General features: G+C 43.1%; 1 protein-coding gene across 4 annotated transcripts; it reads left to right on the top strand.

Annotated features, from left to right (window-relative positions):
• The first annotated feature begins 395 nt into the window (after positions 1-395).
• clip3 (CAP-GLY domain containing linker protein 3) lies at positions 396-22,671 on the top strand. Of its 4 annotated transcripts, none has more exons than XM_033630533.2 (15): positions 699-806; positions 10,368-10,817; positions 11,622-11,761; positions 14,354-14,447; positions 16,518-16,679; positions 16,790-16,908; positions 18,957-19,193; positions 20,033-20,083; positions 20,368-20,503; positions 20,590-20,745; positions 20,892-21,023; positions 21,176-21,299; positions 21,549-21,616; positions 22,001-22,073; positions 22,420-22,671. In XM_033630533.2, the coding sequence occupies exons 2-15, from the start codon at positions 10,391-10,393 to the stop codon at positions 22,472-22,474; spliced, it is 1,974 nt and encodes a 657-aa protein (XP_033486424.1). In that variant the 5' UTR covers positions 699-806; positions 10,368-10,390; the 3' UTR covers positions 22,475-22,671. The 4 variants fall into 4 exon arrangements, with proteins under 4 accessions (XP_078023507.1, XP_033486424.1, XP_078023506.1 ...); XM_078167379.1 differs by lacking the exon at positions 699-806 and adding an exon at positions 9,871-9,956; XM_078167381.1 differs by lacking the exon at positions 20,033-20,083 and having other exon boundaries at positions 396-806.
• The last annotated feature ends 715 nt before the right edge of the window (positions 22,672-23,386 follow it).

Genomic DNA, 23,386 nt, shown 5'->3' with positions numbered 1-23,386 from the left:
TAACTTTAATTTAAATGTTATTAATTTATTTGTTTATTCGTGTATTTATCTATTTTGTAAATTTAGAACTATTTCTAAAAGTGAAGGCATTTTGGAAAGTGTTGTGATTTTAGGGACGTGGGGACATTTTTGAAAAGTTAAAATAAAATAAAAAATCAATTCAACTGTATTTCAAAACCAATCCTGAAAGTGAGTGCATTTTGAAACTTGACGATATTTTGAAAAGTGTTAGGAACGTTTTGGAAAATGGGTAGGCCTACTTTTTAGACAGTGAGGACATTTTTGAAAACTTAAAATTAAAACATTTAAATTCTAAACAATTTTTAAAGGTGAATTCATTTTTCAAGTGAGAACATTTTTGGGGAAAGGGGACTTTTTTGGATAGCGAGAGTTTATGGAGAGGCAGGAAACCTTTTATGAATGTAACCTTTAAAAAAATCAGTTCAATTCAAATTAAAATTATTTTGAAAGTTCATCACATTGTGGGAAAGTCGGGACATATTTGCAGTGTAGGAGAATAAAATGTCTCCAATTGTTTCAGTCCCCATAGCTATGAGGTTTATCATGACTTTTTTTTAATGCAGGCATTATTTGTGTTGTCGGTCCGTTTAAGCTCCTCTGTATTCGTTGAATCGATGCGTGACGTGAAGCCTGAGCATCATGACTTTAATGAAAGCAGGGAGGAGGGAGGAGGGAGGGAGGGGGTGTTGGAGCCAGCAGAGACCGAGCAGAGCATCAGTGTTGTTCCTGCCGTGGACCAGAGAGGAGAGAGACCCATCACAGAACAACCAGCGGCTTGTTTTCAGGTAAAAACACCTTCAGCTGCAGCTTTTAACGACACGTGTCTGTTCTTCATGATGATCGTTATCAGTGTGTTTGTGTGTGGTGGTGATGATGATGATGATGCTGAGGCAGAGGCAGAGATGGAGGGGGAGAGGGGCGCTGTTCAAAACAACACCTCCGAAATAAACCTGCGTTTCATCTCCCACACTCACGCTGACGGGTCAGACTCTGAAGAAACGAGCATGCTGTGTGTTTAATATCTAGATGAAATTAAGATTCACAGCTTCGTGTGTTTTTATGCGTGTGCGTGTTTTCATTGTCTGTCATCGGGGCGTTTTTTTCCCATCCTGCCCTTCACTACGCACATTGGCACAAAGCACAACCCGGAGCTGTAGCTGCAGTTTGTATCTGCTGTGTCTGGGTTTGATCGCATCATAAACATCAGCTGGTGTGTATGAAGCTGTGCAGAACAAACTGTCTGCTGCCTCTGATCGGGTTTTTATAATATTTGGTGTCTCCGCTTTGGTTTGTTGTAAAATGGAGGCTGCATGGATGGAGGAGGAGGAGGAGGAGGAGGAGGATGCTGCCATGGCCTCCCTCCGCCTCACTCCCACAACCTGCTGGTGTACACATCACATGGTATTCCTACACCCTTCAAATCATCCGAAATAGAGCCATTAAGCGGTGGTATTGTGTAAGTGTGTAACAGTAGGGGTGTGTGTCAGGCTCAGAGCTTAATGCTGGTTATTACGATGGTTTCCATCTTGGCCAGTATTCCCACTGGGACTCATGTATGAGACATGTGATCCAGTCTCTATAAGCACAGGACTGATTCAGTACAATCCATGTACTATCCATGCTGAGTCCACAGAGCTGCCAATAACATCATTTACAGATGATCATAATGTCAGTCATTCACATATTTCATACTTGGCAGTATCCTTTCATATCATATTCCTCAACTGATGCAACAAACAAACATTTATTTGGAGACAACAATGGTAGCCTGTGTAGAAATGTCATCAAACTGTTGTACTGGTTTAATCAAAATGCAGTAATTATTATATTATGATTACTGAAAGCAAAAACACTGGCAGCACGGTGGTGCAGTGGTTAGCATTGTCGCCTCACAGCAAGAGGGTTCCCAGTACAGACCCCAGGGTTTCTCCACACAGAGGGGGTGGGGGAACCCCTTTGTGTGGAGTTTACATGTTCTCCCAACTCATCCTCACTGTGACCTCGTCACATGTCCACGTTTGGTCATGGACTTTCCACGTCCACATATGGCGTCCAAGGTACCCTGGGTGTGTTGGTTGTTGACGTTCTGGGACGCCGTGTCAATTTCAGCCTGTTACATGCATTGTCTGTTTTCAAAATACACTTCTGTTTTCACAGGAAATGTACAGTTTGCATACAGTCTCTTTCAAAATAAAAGCACTACGTCGTTACAACACTGCAAATTATTTTTTTCCTTCAACAACAAATGCACATGATTGAGTTTAGGTAAAAAGAACAGGGTTTGGCTTTACAGTCTTACAGGAAGCAAACACCGGACCTTTTTAAACAGGAGTTGTGCAAATTTGCAGGAAAGCCCAATCAGTCTTTTTTCAGCATTGGCAGTATAAAAACAAAATCGGGGAGTGCAGCAAAATGCCGGATAAAAATATAAATGTGATAAAATATCACACACACACACACACTGCGCATCTTTTTCATTTGTTTTATTCTGAAAAATTAAAAAAAATATTTTTGTTCCTACCCGCTGCCGACCCGCGTGTATTTCATTTTGCATGTTATTCTATAGAAAATACGTTAAAACTTTAGGTTTCATCAACGCAGTGGCAAACGTGGTTAGGTTTAGGCACAAAAAAGACTTGTTTATGGTTAGGAAAAGAAAACAGGTTGCTAAAAACACCAACGTTTGGTGGCTCAAAGCTGCAGGAAACACAACGACAACTCACTAAAAATAACAAGTTTTGTTTGTTGGTCTTGAACAGTGTCTGCAGCTTGGCAGGCGTCTCCACCAGCTGTCACTCCATCCACCATCCCCTCCTCCTGATGACAGTCAGCTCATGTACTACGTCACTTTAGAAACTTTGATATGATTCGTATGAAACAAATGTAACGTGTTTGTGGATGGCAGAAATGTACAATGCAAACATTTGTCGTCTGGCGACTGAGCTGCCACCACGGCTCTGTCACTGTTTTTTTGGTGGTCTAAAAACGGGGAAAATGCACCTGTCAGTATGTCAGAAAACAAAAGAAGAGGTGGAGTCAGAGTGATGTAACAGCAGCAAGAAAAAAACACAATTTCTTACGCGTCAATTAAAGCCCAACTCACAGTATATATTGTCTGATCAGCTGAAAACAGACAAGGAACTGAAGAACAGAAATGCCAAAGATTTGTTTTGAAATGTTTTTATTTTGTCACAACTGTAAAATGTCCTGCAAAGTATATTTCTCAGTTGCAAATATATATATATACAATATCTAAAAAACAACAAGCAAAAACCACATCAACAATGTGTATAAATGTTCTGCAAAGTAAATATGTTATCATCAGATTTAAATAGTCAAATATTAGTTTTGGTATCAGCCTCAGAAACAATGCATCATTCAGACTTTACTCTTTAATTTTCTAACATGAATTGTTGTGCTCATTCTGCAGCCCTGGTGTCTGTGTGCATGCTGTCATGTGTGAGTCCGTGCTGACTCACACGGCCGTGTTGCGTAACCTTTGTCGTGGCCTCGGCTGAGTCCTGTTTCAGATGGTAACCACCGCTCGGTTGTGTTCAGGCAGGACTCAACCAGCTGAGGCTGCAGCCGGCGTTACATAAACCTCATCACAGACACACAGACAGAATTCAACATTCAGCGTCACGACAGGAAGTTTTCATCAGAGCGTTCATGCTGGACAGGAAGCTGAGGAGCACACGTGTTGTCGTCACGTGATCACCACATTGTTACTCTGTCTTGAGGAGCTGCAGTGGTTTTTATTCTCAGACAAACTGAAACCAACACTGAACATTTGCTGCTTGACAACTTGACTGCTGATTTCTTCTCTGCTCCGATCGCCTCTCATGACACAAGTTGTCATTCCCAACTCAGTCGGATGTTTTTCTCTGAGACACAATGAATTTTTTGACCGTCATTTCATCAGCTAGGTGACTAAGCCTGCCTGTCTTTGTCTGACTGGCCAGAGATGGTACTTATCAGACAAAGTAGCACCTGCGAACAATCTCTTCTCATTCTGAAGTCGTCAAATAACGCTGTTTGATTAGTGATTTCCACGTCACACACCAATGAGAAAAGCCATCCTGTAGCGGTGCTGTGATACCCAGCAGGGCGGTGTGTGTTTATAGCTCCACCAGACGGTGTCAGTTTGAAATGCTGTCAGAAAACAATGTGATTTTAGGAGCTGGAAAGTCCTTGTTCAGCGGACGGGAGGGGAGGTGGATGGGTCCAATAAACGGTCCAAAAGTTCAAACATTTATACTTGTATGCGAGATCTAAGCAGCTCACTCACATTAGCTCAGGTGGATCGCCAGCAACCTGTTTTATACATCGAAGAACTTCTACAAAAACAATGACCTGCTTGGCAACCAGACCAGGCCTCTAATTGAGACAGGCCTTAATTTGTTAAAATGTGTAGCCACACCAGGCTAGTAAACTTTTATTTTACATTTGATTATGACTCTTGCATTAATGCACTGGTTGAGGTGAAGCTCATTTTAAACTATTAACTAATGTTAATTATTCCTCTGTACTGCAGATAGCTGTGGCCCGAGGCATTATGTTTTCGGGTTTTCCGTCCGTCCATCTTTGTGAATGCGATATCTCAAGAACGCCTCAAGGGAATTTCTTCAAATTTGGGACGAATGTCCACTTGGACATTTTTAGGAAATTATTAGATTTTGGTGGTGACATCATAATGGCAACACTTTTCTGACCATTACTCAGTGTCATATCTCAGGAACAGAAGGGGAGACATTTGGTCAGATACTGAATTGGTGACTCTAATCTTGAAACTGTGCTGATTGTATAGATCTTCAGTGTGTGAAGCATCCATGTTTTCACTGACATGGATGGGGACTATAAGCGAAACTTGACTGGTGCGAGGAGGCGCACATTTACAAGGCGGTATTTCCAGTTTTTCTGCACCTCGACATGTGCTTTTGTTGCACAAGGAAATAAATGTAAATACGAGGATGTTTTCCCAACGTTGTAGGTTTATTTAAAAAAGACCATCTGCATCTAACGAGCAGAAACTGCACATTTCCTGTGAAAACAAAAGTGTATTTCACAATGCACGTGACAGGTGTAAAGTGACATGGTGTCCCAAAATGTCAACAACAGACACACCCATGATGCCTAGCGTGTCATATGTAGACGTTAAAAGTCTACTGAACAATCAGCGATAATTGACGAGTCCGGAGTGAGAACATGTTGCAACGACAAAATGTAATTTAATTCTTAATATTCAAAGTGCAACATGGCAGCTATGTGTTTATTGCACAAGCTGACATTGCGATGATGATACAAAACAACATGCTGTGACCTGTTAATAATTTGAGGTCAAATTTAAATTTAACTGTTTTCTAATAGTCAGAATCCCTCTGTGTGAACAGTGACAGTAACAGAGCTGCTGCTTGTGTGGATTAAACTGAGCAGACTATAGAGACATCTCACACCCCTCCCTTGACCTACTTGTGATCAGTGTGTGTGTGTGTATGTGTGTGTGTGTGTGCAGGCGGATAAAGAGGATGTTACTGGTTTAACTGGCTTCTTGTACGAGCTGAATGCTGCTGCTGTGCTCTCTGGTGGCGTCCTTTAGGTGCAGTGAAACTGTTCCTCCTGTGTGACTCAGATGAGATGGTTTCTGATCAGTGTGCGCTGGCTGCCCGCTGCTGTTCACAAGAGTTAGGTTCATATTTAAACATCCAGTGCCGATACAGGAAGAATTTAACCTGGTTCCAGAGCTCTGAGTCTCTGCAGGGAGTTACGCCTCCTACACACTGTGAGATTTTAGCAATCCTATAAGTTTAGTGCAGCTACACTGTGTGACATGGATCTGATAAACGTGGGAACAACATCAGGTTTGATGTCTGCAGACTGTACGATGACAGCGCCGACTGAATCACAGGCTACGACGTACGATGGAGTTATTACCCCTCCAACTGTGAAGTTTTGTGGACACTATATACTGAGGTGTGTGTGTGTGTGTGTTTGCAAACTGCTAGGTGTCTCACCTGGCAGCTGTAGCTCCGCCTCTATTTCCTTCCATGCTTCGTCCTTCTTTACGCGATCATGGTCAGAGGTGGAGGACACGTCATACAGACAAGGCTTCACAAGGTTTTCCTCTTTGCTGGAATCACACACATTTCTTTTAGTGTGTTCTGCCTCCATGGCGAGCTGCTGTCTGTCTGTGTGTTTGGGTTTAGCGCTGATCAGTGCGTCATTTCATGCTGCATTTCTATTGGTTGGTTAGTAGACATAGGTGGTAACAGCAGACACACAGTGAGATGGTCATCCCAAAGTTATGACACTGTTCCAGGCTGTCTTTGATCGTGAGACTGTGACAATGTTCATCCTTGAACCTCCCTCACTGTGTGACGCAGGACCACTGTTTTAGAGCCACAACCAAAGATATCACCACGTTACTTTATCGTTGGTCATCCTTCATCTGGGACAGCCCAATACTGCAGTTTATACCGGGCTTAACACCTGTCTGATGTTGTGCTCAGTGACAGCTCTTTCCGTGACTGGAAAAATGGCTGAGCCAATCAGAGTGTTGTAGGAGGGACTGAAATGAAGACATTTCCGTACGAGGAAAAGGTGGACAAAAAATGTCCTTCAGTGTGAGCCCAAGTTGACCTCTCTATCTTGAAAGCTACACTTGCTTTGGCCTAAATTCGTCACATTACCTCACATCAGAGAGTTTTCAGTCACTAGCCTTCAGAGAGTCTACATGCCAGCAATGTGAACCCAGGAATGTTGAGTTCCCCAAAGTTTTATGTTAGAAATGTACAGAATGTTTCCCCAGCATTTAGAAACTGTACCCTGTACCCCTACACATATCATATCATATTAATGGAACTTTTATAAACTTTTATAAAACGTTGACTGCTGAGATTGTTGCCATCTGTTGATCCATTGACATGTTGATTTAAAAATGAAAAGTCAGAAATGTCAATATCAGATTAAGTCCAGTTTAAATTTACGTTGATGAAAAAGACGTGCTAAAACACTTTTTATCCTCTTTAAGACATCTGTGAATCTTTCTGTTGAGAAAATGTTTCAAGAATTTCCTTCCTCCCTCGGATGTGTGATGGTGATAGAGAAAATGGAGGCTCGATAACGGAGGGAGTGGCGGCTGGATGGAGATCAGCGTCTCGTCCATTTGCTAAAGTGGAGAGTAGATTTAATCCAGTCAGGCCTGTCAACAGCTAATGACAGACAGCGAGCATTAGCATTAGCCTTTTTAGCCACTGCCATTATCAGTACAATGCAGCAGGTTAATTATCCTGCTTCTCCCTGTTTTCTCCCTCACTCACACACACACACACACACACACACACACACACACAGAGCTAAACATAGCCTTCATCTGCTGATGCAGAACAGAAACCAAGAGGACCTACACCCAGTCACCATCAGTCAGCACCACACCCTCTTACTGGGACCATGTGGTGGTTTACAGGGACTGGACCTGGTTCAGACCCCATGAGTCTGAGTTGCTTTTTGATCAGATGACTGTCAAGCCTTCTGATGTCGCCACATGAAAATGTTGGCATCATACATTTCTACATACCACAGATACATTACATTTGCACGTTTATGTATCATATCAACGTTTCTAAAATGACGTAGTGACGGAGCTGACTTTGTCATCAGGAGGTGGAGGGGATGGTGGATGGTGTGACACCTAGATGAGACGCCTGCTGAACCCCAAACCACTGTTCAAGACCAACAATTAACAAAACCAGTTGTGATTTAGCGAGTCATAGCTGTGTTTCCTGTGGCTTAACAGGCACCAAACACAAGTGTTTTGTAGTGACCCATCACTGTGTTTCCAGCGGAGATGGTGCCTCGAAAAGCGTTTTTTGTTTTTACTAATACATCACTGTGTTTACAGCAGGGATTTTTTCCCCCAAACTGGATATTTTTAGCCAAAACACACACTGGGGCAAACACAGCGCATAAAAAAATACACCCCTATTATTTTTGTGTACAACCCCACACCGCCGGCCGCTAGACGCCAGCGTGGGGTTGAATATGTCTCATTGCAGTGAATGCAATATCTTAAGAACACCTTGAGGGAATGTCTTCAAATTTGGCACAAACGTCCACTTGGACTCAACAATTAACTGATTAGGTTTTGGTGGTCAAAGGTCAAGTTTTTGGTCACAACTTTAGAACTAACACAAGTGTCTAACAGGATAATATGATGAAGTGATGACATTTTACACCCAAAAGGTCAAAGGTCAGCTTCACTGTTATTAAGGTTGCGATGCTATGGAATTTTCATGGTATAATAACTGTCTCAGAAAAGATTATTATCAGTTACAATGACACTTAAAGAGGCAACAGATAGGATTCGGTTTTTTTTTAGCTTGGCGCCACCTAGCGTCAGCGGTGTTGCATTGCACTGTCGCAATGACCAAATTGAGCGTGAGGATCAGAGATAATCAATAAAATGTAGGCTGTAAAGCCGCCAGTATACCTCTATGTATATGTAGAATGAGAAGGTGTGTGGACACTCTACTAAATAAATGAGTAAAGAGACCGAGCAACAATTATCAGATTTATCTGAAGAAAAAACAAATAGTAATGCAAATAATTATAGCAGAATGCACAGTACCAGTACAAACAGCTCACAGTAAATGATACCAATATGTACAGTATCAGTACAAACAACAGTAGACACAGTGGAATTATACCAATATGCACATGTAAACAGTCCCCATTCTAGAATAAACGCTACCGTATGGAAACCATGCGGCCGGTTGGAGCTCAAATTGAATGGGAAACAAAGTCCAGTGTTCACTTAGCTGGGCGTAACTTAGCTGGGCGATGTCCGTGGATAGCTGCCTCCGTGAGAAGAGAACAGAAGGAAGGGAGGGGGGTATCACTGTCCGAGGGCTGCCGTAGAATGGCAACCAGGATGTCAGCCGACCAACACTCGCTACCCGCTCCCTGGTTGCGGCGATTTGCGATGCTGGCCAGCTAGGAATGAACTAGCAGCCAGTACAGTACAGTCCTCTCTGGTCTAGCTAACATTTAGCCGTGTTACTTACTGATCCATTAGAAAGAAAACTAGCTGGACATGGGTTTTGAAGCCTCTTTGGTCACGGAGCTCCCTCCATCTCTTGAACGCCTGACTGAGGTTTACTCTTGTTTTTCCTCTTCTTTTATCACTCTCCTTTTTGCTCTTCTTTGCCTCCTCACACAGAGGAGCTCCTTTTCTTTTGCTAGGCCGTTTTTCACTTGTCTCCAAACTTTGTCCGTCTGCCATTGTGCTCGTGACTCAACTATCTCATGCCCAGCTCCTCATAAGGACCAGCTCCAGTCCCTGATTGGCTGACCGACCAGTTTCACAATACATGACGCGTTTCCTGCCGTAAAGCAGATTTTTTCCGTGAAATTTCGCCCCCGGTGGCAGAAGCTTATTGCAAAGATTGCAAAGCCACTAAGTAATCTATGTAAACGCTGATCGTCTGATTTCACTGTGGCCACTACCCTGTGCAACCCACATTATTTTCATCATGATATATTTAGGAAAAGATGCTGTCTGTTGCCTCTTTAAAGGAAGGAAAATGGAAGGGTTATTGTTGGTTGAAACTTGAAACCATTTTGGAAATAGCTCAAATAAAGGGGAGATTCTCCGTCCAGAGGTACACAGTATGATAACTGTCACCTTTTTATCACAGTGTGCCTTAAAACCAGTATATCGCTGCAACTCTGACTGTGACATAATAATCTGCAAAACAGGAACTGTTTTTAGAACAGGAACAGAAGGAGAGATGTTTGGTCAGATACTGAATTGGTGACTCTAATCTTGAAACTGTGCTGATTGTATAGATCTTCTGTGTGTGAAGCATCCATGTTTTCACTGACATGGATGGAGACTGTCAGAGACACTGGACTGATGCGCAGAGACATACAACTGCAAGGTGATATTCTAGTTATTAACCTATATTAAATTTTTTCCCAACACAATACAGCTGCACACCGGAGCTTCAGTAATCCTGCAGTAAAGTAAAACATTTTGAATGTGTTTATAATGTGTAAATACAAACTGTACCCGGTGTCTCGTGGTATTGTGTATAATATCCATGATGGTGATGAGGCAGGAAGAGCAGACAGTCGTTTTTCAGTTGAAGTCTTTTACATGTCTGTGTCAAGGGCACACGGTCTGTCATTTCAATGCAGAGACATTATAACTCAGTGTTTAAACCATGCATGGCCTGACTGTCTCTGTCTTATTAACATGGAAGCAGCAGGAATGTTCCAACACTAGAATATAGAAATGATTTAGTGCTGCTTAGAAACATTATTAAAGTGTGGTTCCTCCTCTCTGACAGGCCCAGCTGCAGCATCCCTCATCATGACTAAAGAGGAGAACCTGGAGGCGCAGGAGAAGGAGAGGCACGACCGGGAGGAGCAGGAGGAGGGGAAGGTCCAGAAAGAGGAGGAAGAGGCACTGACCGAGGAGGAGGACGAGGAGGAGGAAGAAGAGGAAGAAGAAGAGGAGGAAGAAGATGAAGAGGAAGAATATGAGCTAGGAGAGGAAAGGGAGGGGGAGGAGAGGACGGAGGTGGAGGATGAGGACGACGACGAGCAGGAGGAGGAGCGGGAGGAGAGGGAGGAGCGGGAGGAAGAGATGGATCCAGAAGCTGGCCGGGAACGTGACGTCGAGCCGGAGCCCGAGCCCGAGCCGCTGTCAGTGTCTGAGTACCAGAGTCCAGTTCATGAGCCACGCCGACGAGCCATGGTGCACCCCTCCGCCCAGGCGCCGCTGCCCAAAGACTACAGTACGTCTTACCACCTTAAATACACACTGGTACAACATGTTGAATTCACACATTAGCATTAATTCTAGTTTTGAAAATGCTCAAAGCTGTCCAGAGATTTGTCGGAGGTATTGTATGATGTTTGGATAAACAGACAACAGGTAAACAGAGTGGGCTCACTGCCTCTAACGCCCATAAAACAACAACAACAACCTCAGCAGACTTCACACAGCTACAGAACACACACAGGAAGCAGCGTGCAGTGGTGAAAGTAAAGAAAGCATCTGAGTCACAGAGCACAGTGCACACAGTGTGTATTACTGACAGCTTTAATCGATCCATAGCTTTAAGAAGCTCTGTAATGACTTCTGTATGGACGACAGGCTCATTGGTATTCATCAGGCAGACTCCATTATACACTCTGCATGTCATCCCCATTATCCAGCCGTGAATACAGAGCGGAGCGGCCCTCCTCCCCCTCCAGCCTGACACACTACTTCTGTCTGAATGTGAAGCCGTGCGTCTTCCTGAGCTGTCGACAGTTAGGAAAAGTGAAGTTTGTTGATTGCAGTTACTCAGTGAAATGAAATCTGCCTCAGAGCTCAGACTGCAGAGCTGGCAGGAAGAGAAACTGCAGAGCTCACAGGTCACTTCTGATCTGATGAGGGTGACAGAAACGACTCGGCAGTGATAACTGTTCTCTGCTCTCTGTATTTCCTTCTGTTCTTTCCTCATCCGTCTGTCTTTCCTCTTGTACTCTGCTGTTTCTCTTTTACATATCAGTGGTTTTAACTCTAACTTTTTCTTATCTCCACCTGCCTGCAGCTTTCACTTTCTTCGACCCCAATGACCCGGCCTGTTTGGAGATCCTCATGGACCCCCGGACCACCATCCCCGAGCTGTTCGCCATCGTGCGTCAGTGGGTTCCCCAGGTGCAGCACAAGATCGACATCATTGGCAACGAGGTGAGGACAAACACACCAGTGTTGGGGAGGTTACTTTCAAAACGAAATATACAGTGGCGTGCAAAACAAAACTTTGGGCACCTCTGGTCAAATTTCATTTACTCTGAGTAGTTAATTAAGTAAAAGATAAACTGATCTTTAAAAGGCATGAAGATAAATATGAAACATTTCTTCAATATTTTAAGCAAGATTACTTTTTAATTTCAATCTTTCACAGTTTCAAATTAACAAAAAAGGAAAAGGACCTGAAGCAACAGTTTGGGCACCCTGCATGGTCAGTGTTCAGTAGCGCCCCCTTTGGCAGGTATCATCTTAACACTTTGTGTATCCAGCTCAGAGTCTTTCAGTTCTTGTTTGGAGGATTTTCACCCGTTCTTCCTGCAAAAGGCTTCTAGCTCTGTGAGATTCTTGGGCCGTCTTCATGCTCTGCTCTTTGAGCTCTATCCACAGATGTTTAATGATGTTTAGGTCGGGGGACTGTGAGGGGCGTGGCCAAACCTTCAGCTGGCTCCTCTTGAGGTCGTCCATTGTGGATCTGGAGGTGTGTTTAGGATCATTGTCCTGTTGTAGAAGCCATCCTCTCTTCATCTGCAGCTTTTTTACAGTTGCTGTGATGTCTGGAATTTAACTGAATCCATTCTTCCCTCTACCTGTGAAATGTTCCCCGTGCCACTGGCTGCAACACAAGCCCAAAGCATCATCCATCCACCCCCGTGTTTAACAGTTTGTTCTCCAAACATACCTTTGCTCATTGTGTCCAGAAAGTTCTGTTTTACCTTCATCAGTCCACAGGACTTGTTTCCAAAAAGCATCAGGCTTGTTCAGATGTTCCTTTGCAAACTTGTGAGGCTGAATGTTGTGGTGAGGACACAGGAAAGGTTTTCTTCTGATGACTCTTCCATGAAGCTCATATTTGTCCAGGTGTGTCTGCACAGTAGAACAGTGCACCACCACTCCAGAGTCTGAGAAATCTTCCTGCAGGTCTTTTGCAGTCAAACAGAGGTTTGATTTGCCTTTCTAACAATCCTACGAGCAGCTCTCTCAGAGAGTTTTCAGCTTGACCTCCACAGTTCCTGTTAACTGCCATTTCTTACTGACATGACCAACTGAGGAAACAGCTCCCTGAAAACACTTTGCTATCTTCTTCTAGTCTTCATCAGGTCTTTTAGTGTTCAGAGTGCTAGGCAGCTGTTTAGAGGAGCCCATGGCTGCTGATTGTTGGGACAAGCTTTCAGGAGTCAGAGTCTTTATAAAGCTTTGAAATTATCATCACCTAGCCTTTGCTAACGATGACTGTGAACAAGCCAGAGCCCTAACAAGCTCATTAAGGTCTGAGACCCTGGGAGAAGTTGTCTGAGAGCTCAACTGTTTTGGGGTGCCCAGACTTTTGCATGATGCTACTTTCATTTTTGTTTCACTCTAAAATTGTGCGAAGTAAAAATAAAACACTGATCTTGCTTAAAAGTTGAAAATCACTTCATCTTCTACTTCCTTAACTATTCACAGTAAACACAATTTTGACCAGGGGAGCCCAAACTTTTGTAGGCAATATTATCAATATGTGTGGGCTATATGTCAGTACATATTATAGATGTATAAATGAAATATTCCAACCTCAGCTGGAGTTTGACTGCCCATCGCAACGCTGTTGACCGCAGCGGTGGTTTCTTTCCAGGCTGTGGTTTTTTTTTTACTTCCTTAAATGAAACGTTTCAGGCCATTAAATAGAACCAGTTGGTTAAATTGGACCGGCGACATCTGCGTTTCCATTTCTAGCTCAGAGAAGTTTCTCTTCTTGGTTGTGTTTGTGTTGAAAACAAGGATGCAGACTTTTGTCTTAATATTGTCTTGTTACTAAGGAAGTTTTTCATTGATTAATGTGGATACTTTAAGACTCAACCCAGTTTGAACCACTGGAAGAATGGTTTAAGAGATTATATTTCTTCCCTCGATACATATCCTAACTTTTACTTAAACTCTATTCTTAACCAAAAACAAAATCTGAATCTGTCATCTAATGGTTTTCCTGGTGGAGACCTTTCTGTCCCCTGTGGGAGGAGAGTCCCCACAATGTCAGTAACACAAGTACTCACACAATCATGGTGATGCTGACCCAGTTAAAATGGCTACACGGACTTGAAAAGACAGAAAAGGAGAGCAGGGAGAAAGTGGTGCAGAGGGAGAGAGATTGAAAGTCATCGAGGCTCTACCATGACTCAGCAGGAAGCTGACTCAGCCTGGAGGAATAAAACAGTGACATGACTCAGAAACAGACAGAATGATGAGAGGAAGTCTCATCGAGACAATCGCTGACCTGTCATGTCAAATTTTGTGCAACTACTTCCTACATGAAGTTGATTTAAAGCCTCATGTCATTATTTTAATTTGAATTTGGTTGGTAATCATTCTGTGAGTTTATATGATGGAGAGATGAAGAGCTCAAATTAGAAAACCTGATATTGTGTAATAACACAAATAACAAAAACAAGTATTCACTCCAAATCTTTTTAACAGGATTAACTAAAGATTCACTGAACAAACAAACAAAATGGTGTTTTGAGCTGTCTCTGTCTCTCTCTGTTTTTGTCTCAGATCCTGAAGCGCGGTTGCCATGTGAACGACCGTGATGGTCTGACCGACATGACGCTGCTTCACTACAGCTGCAAGGCTGGTGCACATGGAGTCGGTAAGATATATTTAATGTGGATCCAATCAGTCAGTCTGGTGCTGGACTCTTCAGCTGCACTGCAGCATTTGTAGGAAGGTAATCAGTGACAGGAAACGCCTGGTGTTATTTTATCTTTCAGTTAGTTAGGTAATGATTGTAATAATGAATGTCGACTGTTTAGCCAAAGCTTGATAGAGCTTATTCCACCATGTAGAGTCGAGTCAATTTTATTTATATTCTGAAACAGTAATGGAGGAAGTATTCGGATCCTTTACTGATTTAAAAGTACTAATACCACTCTGTAAAAATACTCTGTTACAAGTTCTGCATTGAAAATGTTTCTTCAGTAAAAGTACGTAAGCATCATCAGTAAAATGTAGTTAAAGTATTTAAAGTATCAAACTGTCCCCTGTGACTGTTAAACTGTTAGCCCAGGCTATTTCTAAAATCACTGAACTCATCAGAGCTATATTTGGGACAGGCCTTTAATTCCTTTTACACAAAACTGTTGCTCAGCAAAGATGGGAAGTACAATCAAATTGTTTATTTGAACCAGTATGAACATTACTTGTATAAAAGTTAGGCTTCAAATAACATATCAATTATGAATCATTCATTTGATCGAGCTCAGTGAGAAAACACATCAGAGATACAATACTCAAGGATTACGACACCTGGCATATCAACACAACACCGCTCCTGTTAAAGCAATATTCATAACTCTGATTAATTTTTATTAAAAAAACCCTTCAATTCTTTTGGTTGGTGGACCCCTCCAGACTGAAGGAGTATGAGTAATTAACGAAATCAAGGAATGGACACAGCTCCAGAGGAAGGGAGTCACCACTTGTTTTTTCATCATAGTGGCAAATCCAAATGAATTACAGTCATCTCTGGTGCTCATGGTTTTAGTAAAATGAACTGAATCATTGAACTGTAGAGAATCTAACCGAGCTAACGGTGTGTGGCGTCTCCATTCTGACAAAAGTTCAAACATTTATATTTGTATTCTAGATCTAAGCAGCTCACTCACATTAGCTCAGGTGGATCACCAGCAACCTGTTTCATACATCGAAGAACTTCTACAAAACAATGACCTGCTTGGCAACCAGACCAGGCCTCTAATTGAGACAGGCCTTAATTTGTTAAAATGTGTAGCCACACCAGGCTAGTAAGAGAGACTGGGCGTTAAATTGGGAACAGACTTTTATTTTATGTTTTACAGTAAATGTGATCTCATTAGATGATTATGACTCTTGCATTAATGCACTGGTTGAGGTGAAACTCATTTTAAACAATTAACTAATGTTTATTATTCCTCTGTACTGCAGATAGCTGTGGCCCGAGGCATTATGTTTTCGGGTTTTCCGTCCGTCCATCTATGTGAATGCGATATCTGAAGAACGCCTCAAGGGAATTTTTTCAAATTTGGGACGAATGTCCACTTGGACATTTTAGGAAATTATTAGATTTTGGTGGTGACATCATAATGTTCTGTATAAAACAATTTTCTGTCCATTATTTAACGTCATATCTCAGGAACAGAAGGGGACACATTTGGTCAGATACTGAATTGGTGACTCTAATCTTGAAACTGTGCTGATTGTATAGATCTTCAGTGTGTGAAGCATCCATGTTTTCACTGACATGAATGGAGACTGTCAGAGACACTGGACTGGTGGGCGGAGTCATACAACCACAGGGTGGTTATTCTAGTTGTCATTATGGATTAATCTGACTATTTTTTTCTCCAGTAATGAATTGTTTGGTTTGTAAAAATACTGAGATAGTGAGAAATAGCATCACAGTGACCTACCGTAGAGCTGAAAGTGACACTTTTACAGTGTTTGTTTTGTCCAACCAACAGACCAAACCTCAACTTTATTATAATTATTAATATTATTAACAGAAAACAGTTGTGAAGCTGTGAAGCTAAAATGTTTTTACATGAAAAATTACTATCAGAAAAGTTTCATCAGTTCAGTCAGAATACTGGGCGAGGATCTGAGGATCTGTTGTGCACTTAGCAGCGCTGATATGAATGTTGCTTTCTGCTCAGCCTTAGCTTTACCCTCACTGTGTGCGCAGGTGACCCAGCGGCTGCACTGCGTCTCAGCAGCCAGCTAATCGCTCTGGGCGCTGACGTGAGTCTGAGGAGCCGCTGGACCAACATGAACGCTCTGCACTACGCCGCTTACTTTGACGTCCCAGAACTGATCCGAGTCCTGCTCAAAGCCTCTAAACCAAGAGGTACACACACACACACACACACACACACACACACATCACACAATGTATGGAGCTCCAGCTCAGGGGTGAAGGTTAATCTGTGACCTCTTCTTCTTCTGTTGTTTCCACAGTGTTGAACTCCACCTGCAGTGATTTCCACTATGGCACAGCTCTCCACATTGCTGCCTCCAACCTCTGTCTGGGTGCAGTCAAATGTCTGCTAGAGCACGGAGCCAACCCCACTGTCCGGGTAAAAACTCTTTATTTTATTTTATTTTATTTTATGCTTGATAATCACACTGAGCCATCATTTGGTTTCACTTTATTCTTCTGTGTGACACTGGTCATGAGGTTACTTTGCTCTGACCAGTCAGTTATGACTCATTTTCAGTCTTCTCATGAGTTCTTGTTGTGACAGTTCAACGTAGGACCCAAACACAAACACAGCCAGGAAACTTGGAATGGTTAAAGGCAATTTATTGTAGTTTGAAGACATGGAGCTGATGGCTTGAGTGAAATGATGGCTGAGGTGGGCAGGGAATGGCAAAGCAGAGCAGGCAGATTAGCTGAAGGCAGAGCAGTCCAAATCAGGAGGCAGAAGACAAGCAGGGGGGGGAACCAGGAGGCCACGCCCAGCAAACACACAGAGACAGACTGAAAACAAATATGAGACACTAGGGCCGGCAAGTTCTGGTAGAAGTTGTAGGGACTGCAAACTTTAAAGGGTAACTTCAGTATTTTCAACCTGGACCCTTTTCCCATGCTGTTTAGTCAGTGACTAATGGAAACGACAGCTTCTAAAGTTGGTCCAGTATTAAGCAACAGTGCTGCAGACGGCAGCGACAAAACAGGCTACATTGTAAAGCTAATGGGTATTTGTGCAGCGTCAGTGTACGTTCTCTAAAAGTGTTCAAGAGTGTCTCAGATTGCACACTTCTGTGAGTACACTTTGGTGTAGTACACTATGCACACTACGTACTTCTTGCGTGGTGCACTAGTTTCCTGCCGTTTTACACTTACCGGTTTTTCACTTCTTTTTTTTTTACTGCCTCTTCCTCTTCTTTACCATGTTTTTAGATGGAGAAGTGCAAAGGGATTATGGAGTATTATCGCCAACATTTGGCCACTATCTCCGCCCACACATAAATCAAACTTACGCCACAACGTCGACGCTGATTAAAATGTGCCGCCATAGCTAGGAGCAAGTTAGCTAGCTAGTTATTGTTCACAGCACCAAATCATAACAGACCCAACAAACATTATTGACAACTTTTATTCAACAACAGTGTTGGTACAAAAAAAACAAAACATGTATAACTAACATGCTTCTTGTTGTCCGGCTACCATGTCAGAAGTTGAGAAGTTTGCTACGTCACAAAGATGGCGACCGTTGAGGGTGAGAAGTGTCCATCATTCTACACTCAACTTTTGGACTCTTTTGAGTGCATCAGTAGTACGCTGCATTTTCGCATACTGTGCAGCGTGAACGCACTTACAGTAGTGCACTTGGCACTCAAAATATGTGTTTAGTACAGAAGAAGTGATTGAGACACACTGTTTTTGTCACTGACAGGCTCAGATTATTATTCTAAGTGTCTGACAACATTGTGGAAAGGATCCCAACAGAGATAAACCTTTTTGTTTAAGGGTAAGTTTCCAGTTTCCAAGTAACCAGAAACAGCCCCGAAATCACCATCAACAAACACACTGTTGAAATAAATTCTTAATTCACCCAGCCAGACAGGACAATAGGCCGCCTCAGTACACTCTTAAAATACTGTTTATTTCAATGGAGTCTGGTGGGTTTGAAAATGTTTCCTATTAAACAAAAAGGATCTTACTCTTTAACTTAAGGTCTATCTCTGTAGGGATCCTTTCCATAATGTTTTCCGAAAAAACAAACACTTTTAGTGGATGCACACTGATGGTGCACAGATGCCCTGAGTGGTTACACTGCAGCTTGCTTTGCTGCTGCTGACTACATCACTCAGTACTGGACCAGTTTCAAAAACAGTACAGTTCCAATTAGTCACATGGACACAAAAACATGAGAACATAGGGTCCAAGTTGAACATTTATCCCTGAACATCTTCATCCCGCCTACACAACAGTAATTGACTCGCTTGGTTTTCCAACCAGGGGCACAGCCATTATTGAGCACGACAAACACACACGTATATACACCTTTACCCAGACACTCTTCCTGTGGCCTGTGGATAATCTATCATGGTCATGATTCGGCACACTGCCAAAACTTGATTACTTGATGTAACCAGAGAATGGTCTGTTTCTCTGCAGAATGATAAGGGCCAGGTTCCGGGGGAAGTGGTTCCCGACCCGATGGACATGAGTCTGGACAAGGCGGAGGCTGCCATGGTTGCGAAAGAGCTGAAGCAACTGCTGCTGGACGCCGTCCCTCTGAGCTGCAACCTTCCAAGAGCCACGCTGCCAAACTATGACAACATCCCAGGAAACCTGATGCTGTCCTCGCTGGGGCTGAAGCTGGGGGATCGTGTGCTGCTGGACGACATGAAGGTCAGAGGCACACTGAGGATCAGAAATGTTGTTAAACAGAGAAAGGACAAAATGTGTCGATGCACAAAATGTGGCATTTTAACGGTTGCCTACTGTATTGAATACACTGACTAAGGATAGGGGTGTAACAATACACGAATTCGTATTAAACCATTCAGTACAAGGCTTTCGGTTTGGTACACATTACCATTACCATTAGACGTTGAACTATTCTATTACATTTGGAAAATCTAATTTTCAGTGTCCGTGTTAAACATAATGCAGTCAGGACCACTTAAGTCTTAAGTCTAAATGTTATTTCCATTGCAGAATTATATTTTGCGGCATGGCTCTGTTCTGGGGCCTCTCTTCCTTTCAGCGGGCCTACGCAGAAAGCCTAAGGTGGAGAGAGCACACCTCTCTGCCCTTTCACATGCATACAAGGAAAGCCTAAGGTGGAGAGAGCACACCTCCCTGCCCTTCCACATGCATTTGCAGAAAGCCTGAGGCAGAGAAAGCAAACCTCCCTACCCTGTCACGGGCCTACACGAAAAGCCTTAAAGCAGAGAAAACACACCTCTCTGCCCTTCCACGTGCATACAACAAATAATTACAATTACAAAAAAACAAAAGGATTTCTGTAGCATTTTTACTTTTTGCTTTATCAACAATGTACTGTATACCACTGTATCGTACCGAACCGAACTGTGAATTTTGTGAACACCCCTGATAAGTACCTCACACAACACAACTTCAAACTATCCCTTTAAAGCTTGCAGTTGTGTTGTGTGATGGCTGTCAGTTTGTCCTTCACACCTTCAAGCTGTATGAGCTCTGAACAGTGTGTTCTCGCTCTGTAGCTCCAGACAGACCAGAGCCGAGACGACAGCCCGGCTGCAAACCTCACACAGGTTGGTTGGACTGGGCGCCGGCTGGAACATAGACTAACTGAACTGACTGCACCACTCTGACAACACTTTCTCTTCCTGTCACATGACAAATGAAAACCTGATAACCTACACGCCATCTGTAGCGTTAATGTTACATTTCCTCCCCGTCTCCTCCATAAAACACAGCAGCAGACACTCAGACTTTCTGCTTCCACGCAACCTGAATGGTTTCCAGCTGGGGAGGAATTTCAACTCTGACTTTATCTTTATCTTTCTTTATCTTCATCTCTGTGTGTCTCTCTCAGACTGGCACTCTCAGGTTTTGCGGTACTACAGAGTTTGCCAGTGGTCAGTGGGTCGGCGTGGAGCTTGATGAGCCAGAGGGAAAGAACGATGGCAGCGTGGGCGGTGTTCGCTATTTCATCTGCCCTCCTAAACTAGGTAACAGCATTCTAATGACTCCAATGGGATGATGGTGTTGCTCTATGTCTGCAGGCTCTCTGAGGTTTCACTGTGTTTGTCTGCAGGGATTTTTGCACCGGTGTCAAAGATTTCCAAAGCTGTGGATCAGACACCTTCATCCGTCACCTCCACCCCCCGAACCCCCCGCATGGACCTGGCCTCCCGCCTCGCTGGAAAGACCAAGAAGGAGAAAGAGAAGAAGGAGAAGGAGAGGGAGAAAGGTAACACAGGAGTGATGTGGTCCAGGTTGTGTGTCATACATCAAAATTCTTCAAACTGGACACGTTTTGAAATAGAACATTTATCTATTGATGAATCAGGTGTGAATCTCTGTGGTACGATATATTTGTCTGCTGTGTGTTCTCAGCCCAGAAGAAGAAATCATCAGTAGCCAGTCTGGATCCAGAGGGACTCAACGTGGAAGTTGGAGATCAGGTTCTGGTGGCCGGACAGAAACACGGCATCGTCCGCTTCTACGGCAAGACCGACTTTGCTCCAGGTCTGTCTGCTGGGCTTCAGCACATTGTCTATACTGTGTACTGCACACACAGCTCAATAGGCTCGTTAGATGCACTGTTTAATTCAAAATACAACTACACAAAATCTATCAACATGAAACAATTTTTACCTGAGCTGTTTGTGTTCCTGCAGGTTACTGGTTTGGAATCGAGTTAGATCAGGCGACAGGAAAACACGACGGCTCAGTGTTTGGAGTCCGCTACTTCAGCTGCCTGCCCAAATATGGAGTGTTTGCTCCGCCCTCCCGAGTCCAGAGGTAGGTCACCACAAACCTGAGAGTTTCTCATTGTTTTAGTTCCTCTTATCATATTCTGCCAAAACAAGACTTTTAATTCAGCTTTGATGCATGAAAGGCACCGGGTGAGGACGTTATAGGTGCGTGATGTTCAAACCAGTGGAGGTCTGCTGCGATGTTATGGTCCACTTTACACCAGACTAACAATTATTTTAGTCAAGTTTTCTTCTTTTAATTAATTCACTTTGACAAAATCTGTTGCTCTGTCAGAATCGGAGGTCCTAAAGAAGGCTCACAGAACGACAGCTCCATGGTGAAGAAAGTCCACCAAGTCACCAGTAAGTATCTTTCATTGTGTTGTTGTATCACCGTCCTCTCCTTGTGAATACGATATCTCAAGAATTCCTCAAGGGAATTTCTTCAAATTTGAAAGGATGAACTGATTAGTTTTTGGTGGTCAAAGGTCATTAGTCAAGATCACTGTGACCTTGTCTGTCTCATTTTTATGAACGCCATTTTGTGTATGTTGTGTTGCATAACGGCAATAAAACCTGGCAATAATACAAAACGTATGGATCAGAGGCATACAGTACATTTATAAACCTGGAAATAGCATCACTGGGCTCACCTTTATGTTCACCCCCAAATCCATAAGTAATGGTGACGTCCTCCTCGTTTCTGTATCATTAAAAGTCCGTCATTTGTTTGTTTGTGTTCTGCAGTGTCACAGCCGAAGCGTAACTTCAACACGATGCGTTCTCCTAAAGACCTGACCTCTGAGAGCTCCATATCCAGGTGAGGTCACAGAGACAGGATCGACTCTCTGACAGCTAATAATAAACCTGTCAGGCTGCGTTCACAACACAGCTGTTCACATCCAAGTCTGACCTTCTGCCTAAAAATATCTGAAAATATTCCATGTGGGTTTAGAGAAGGAAAATATTCTCACGTTTACACCTTGCACAGCTAAAGATGGATGTATGATGGAGAAGCTTTTACCAGGCGTGTAAACAGAGCCTCAGTTTATGAAAACTGCTGTACCTCCTGCTCTTCTTTCTCTTCATCAACTCCTCTTCCTTTTGTTCTTCTGTACACTCATGCCCCTTCCTCTCCTTATTTCTCTCTTCCTCTTCTCCTCCAGGTTGCTGTTCTGCTGCTGGTTTCCGTGGATGCTGCGCGCTGAGATGCAGTCCTAACCACGCCCTCCTCCTTCGTCCTCTTCCACCAGATTGATCTCTCCGCTTTCTCTCTTCATCTTTTACTTTGTCGCTTTCCTCTCTCTTTCAGTCTCTTCAGACGTTCACTGTCGCCATTCAGACTTCTCGTATAGTGAAACCCTCTTCTCTCGTACTCTCAGCCCAAATCCCTCTAATTTAGCCGTTCTATAGCAAAATCTATAGTGCCTTGTATCTGATCAAAATGTCCTGCATTCCTTTAACGAAACTCTGCTAAAGCAATCCCCCTAAAATATTCTCCTCACCCCTTTACACATCTTATCTTTTAGTTTCAACAAGTCCTCATCTCATTGTCCCAGCTTCGTCCGTCTTTATTTCAGGATATCATAAACCACAAAACATCTGTTTGTGCTGCTGCATGTTTTGTTTTTGCTGCTGCTCGATTTGGGTCTCACCGAATTTGGAGGTTTGCACCAGCGAGCTAAAAATTAGGCTGTAAAGCTGATGTTTTGACTCGTGGTTTGCAGCTCGCAAATGTACGCACGCTCGTTAAATCCCATGACATACTCCGCCTGCGTACCTGAACACAGACAACGGTGAGGTTTGCCAAACAAATGACAACTGTACATGAGTCTGAGTCCAGAAGAGGCCCAACGAACCAGGCCGACAGTTGTGAGGAAGCATTAATCTTCTGAGTACCTGCGACGCTTCAAAATGCACACTTGTGTCACACTGAGAATTTTAAGTGCCCAAACAGAACATACACTACATGCACACAGTAATGCCCTTATCCTGAAAAAGACAGCATTCCTACATGGGTAATATTTATAAATGAATATTTCACTAATATTCCTGCTCACATGCAGGCGTGTATACTCTGATAGACGTGCTCTAACATCTTTTTATAGGCAAAATATGGAAAATTAGAACGGC

The sequence above is a fragment of the Epinephelus lanceolatus genome, chromosome 4, assembly GCF_041903045.1.
Source record: "Epinephelus lanceolatus isolate andai-2023 chromosome 4, ASM4190304v1, whole genome shotgun sequence".
Lineage (NCBI taxonomy): Eukaryota > Metazoa > Chordata > Actinopteri > Perciformes > Serranidae > Epinephelus > Epinephelus lanceolatus.
This window is presented reverse-complemented; position numbering and strand designations above follow the sequence as displayed.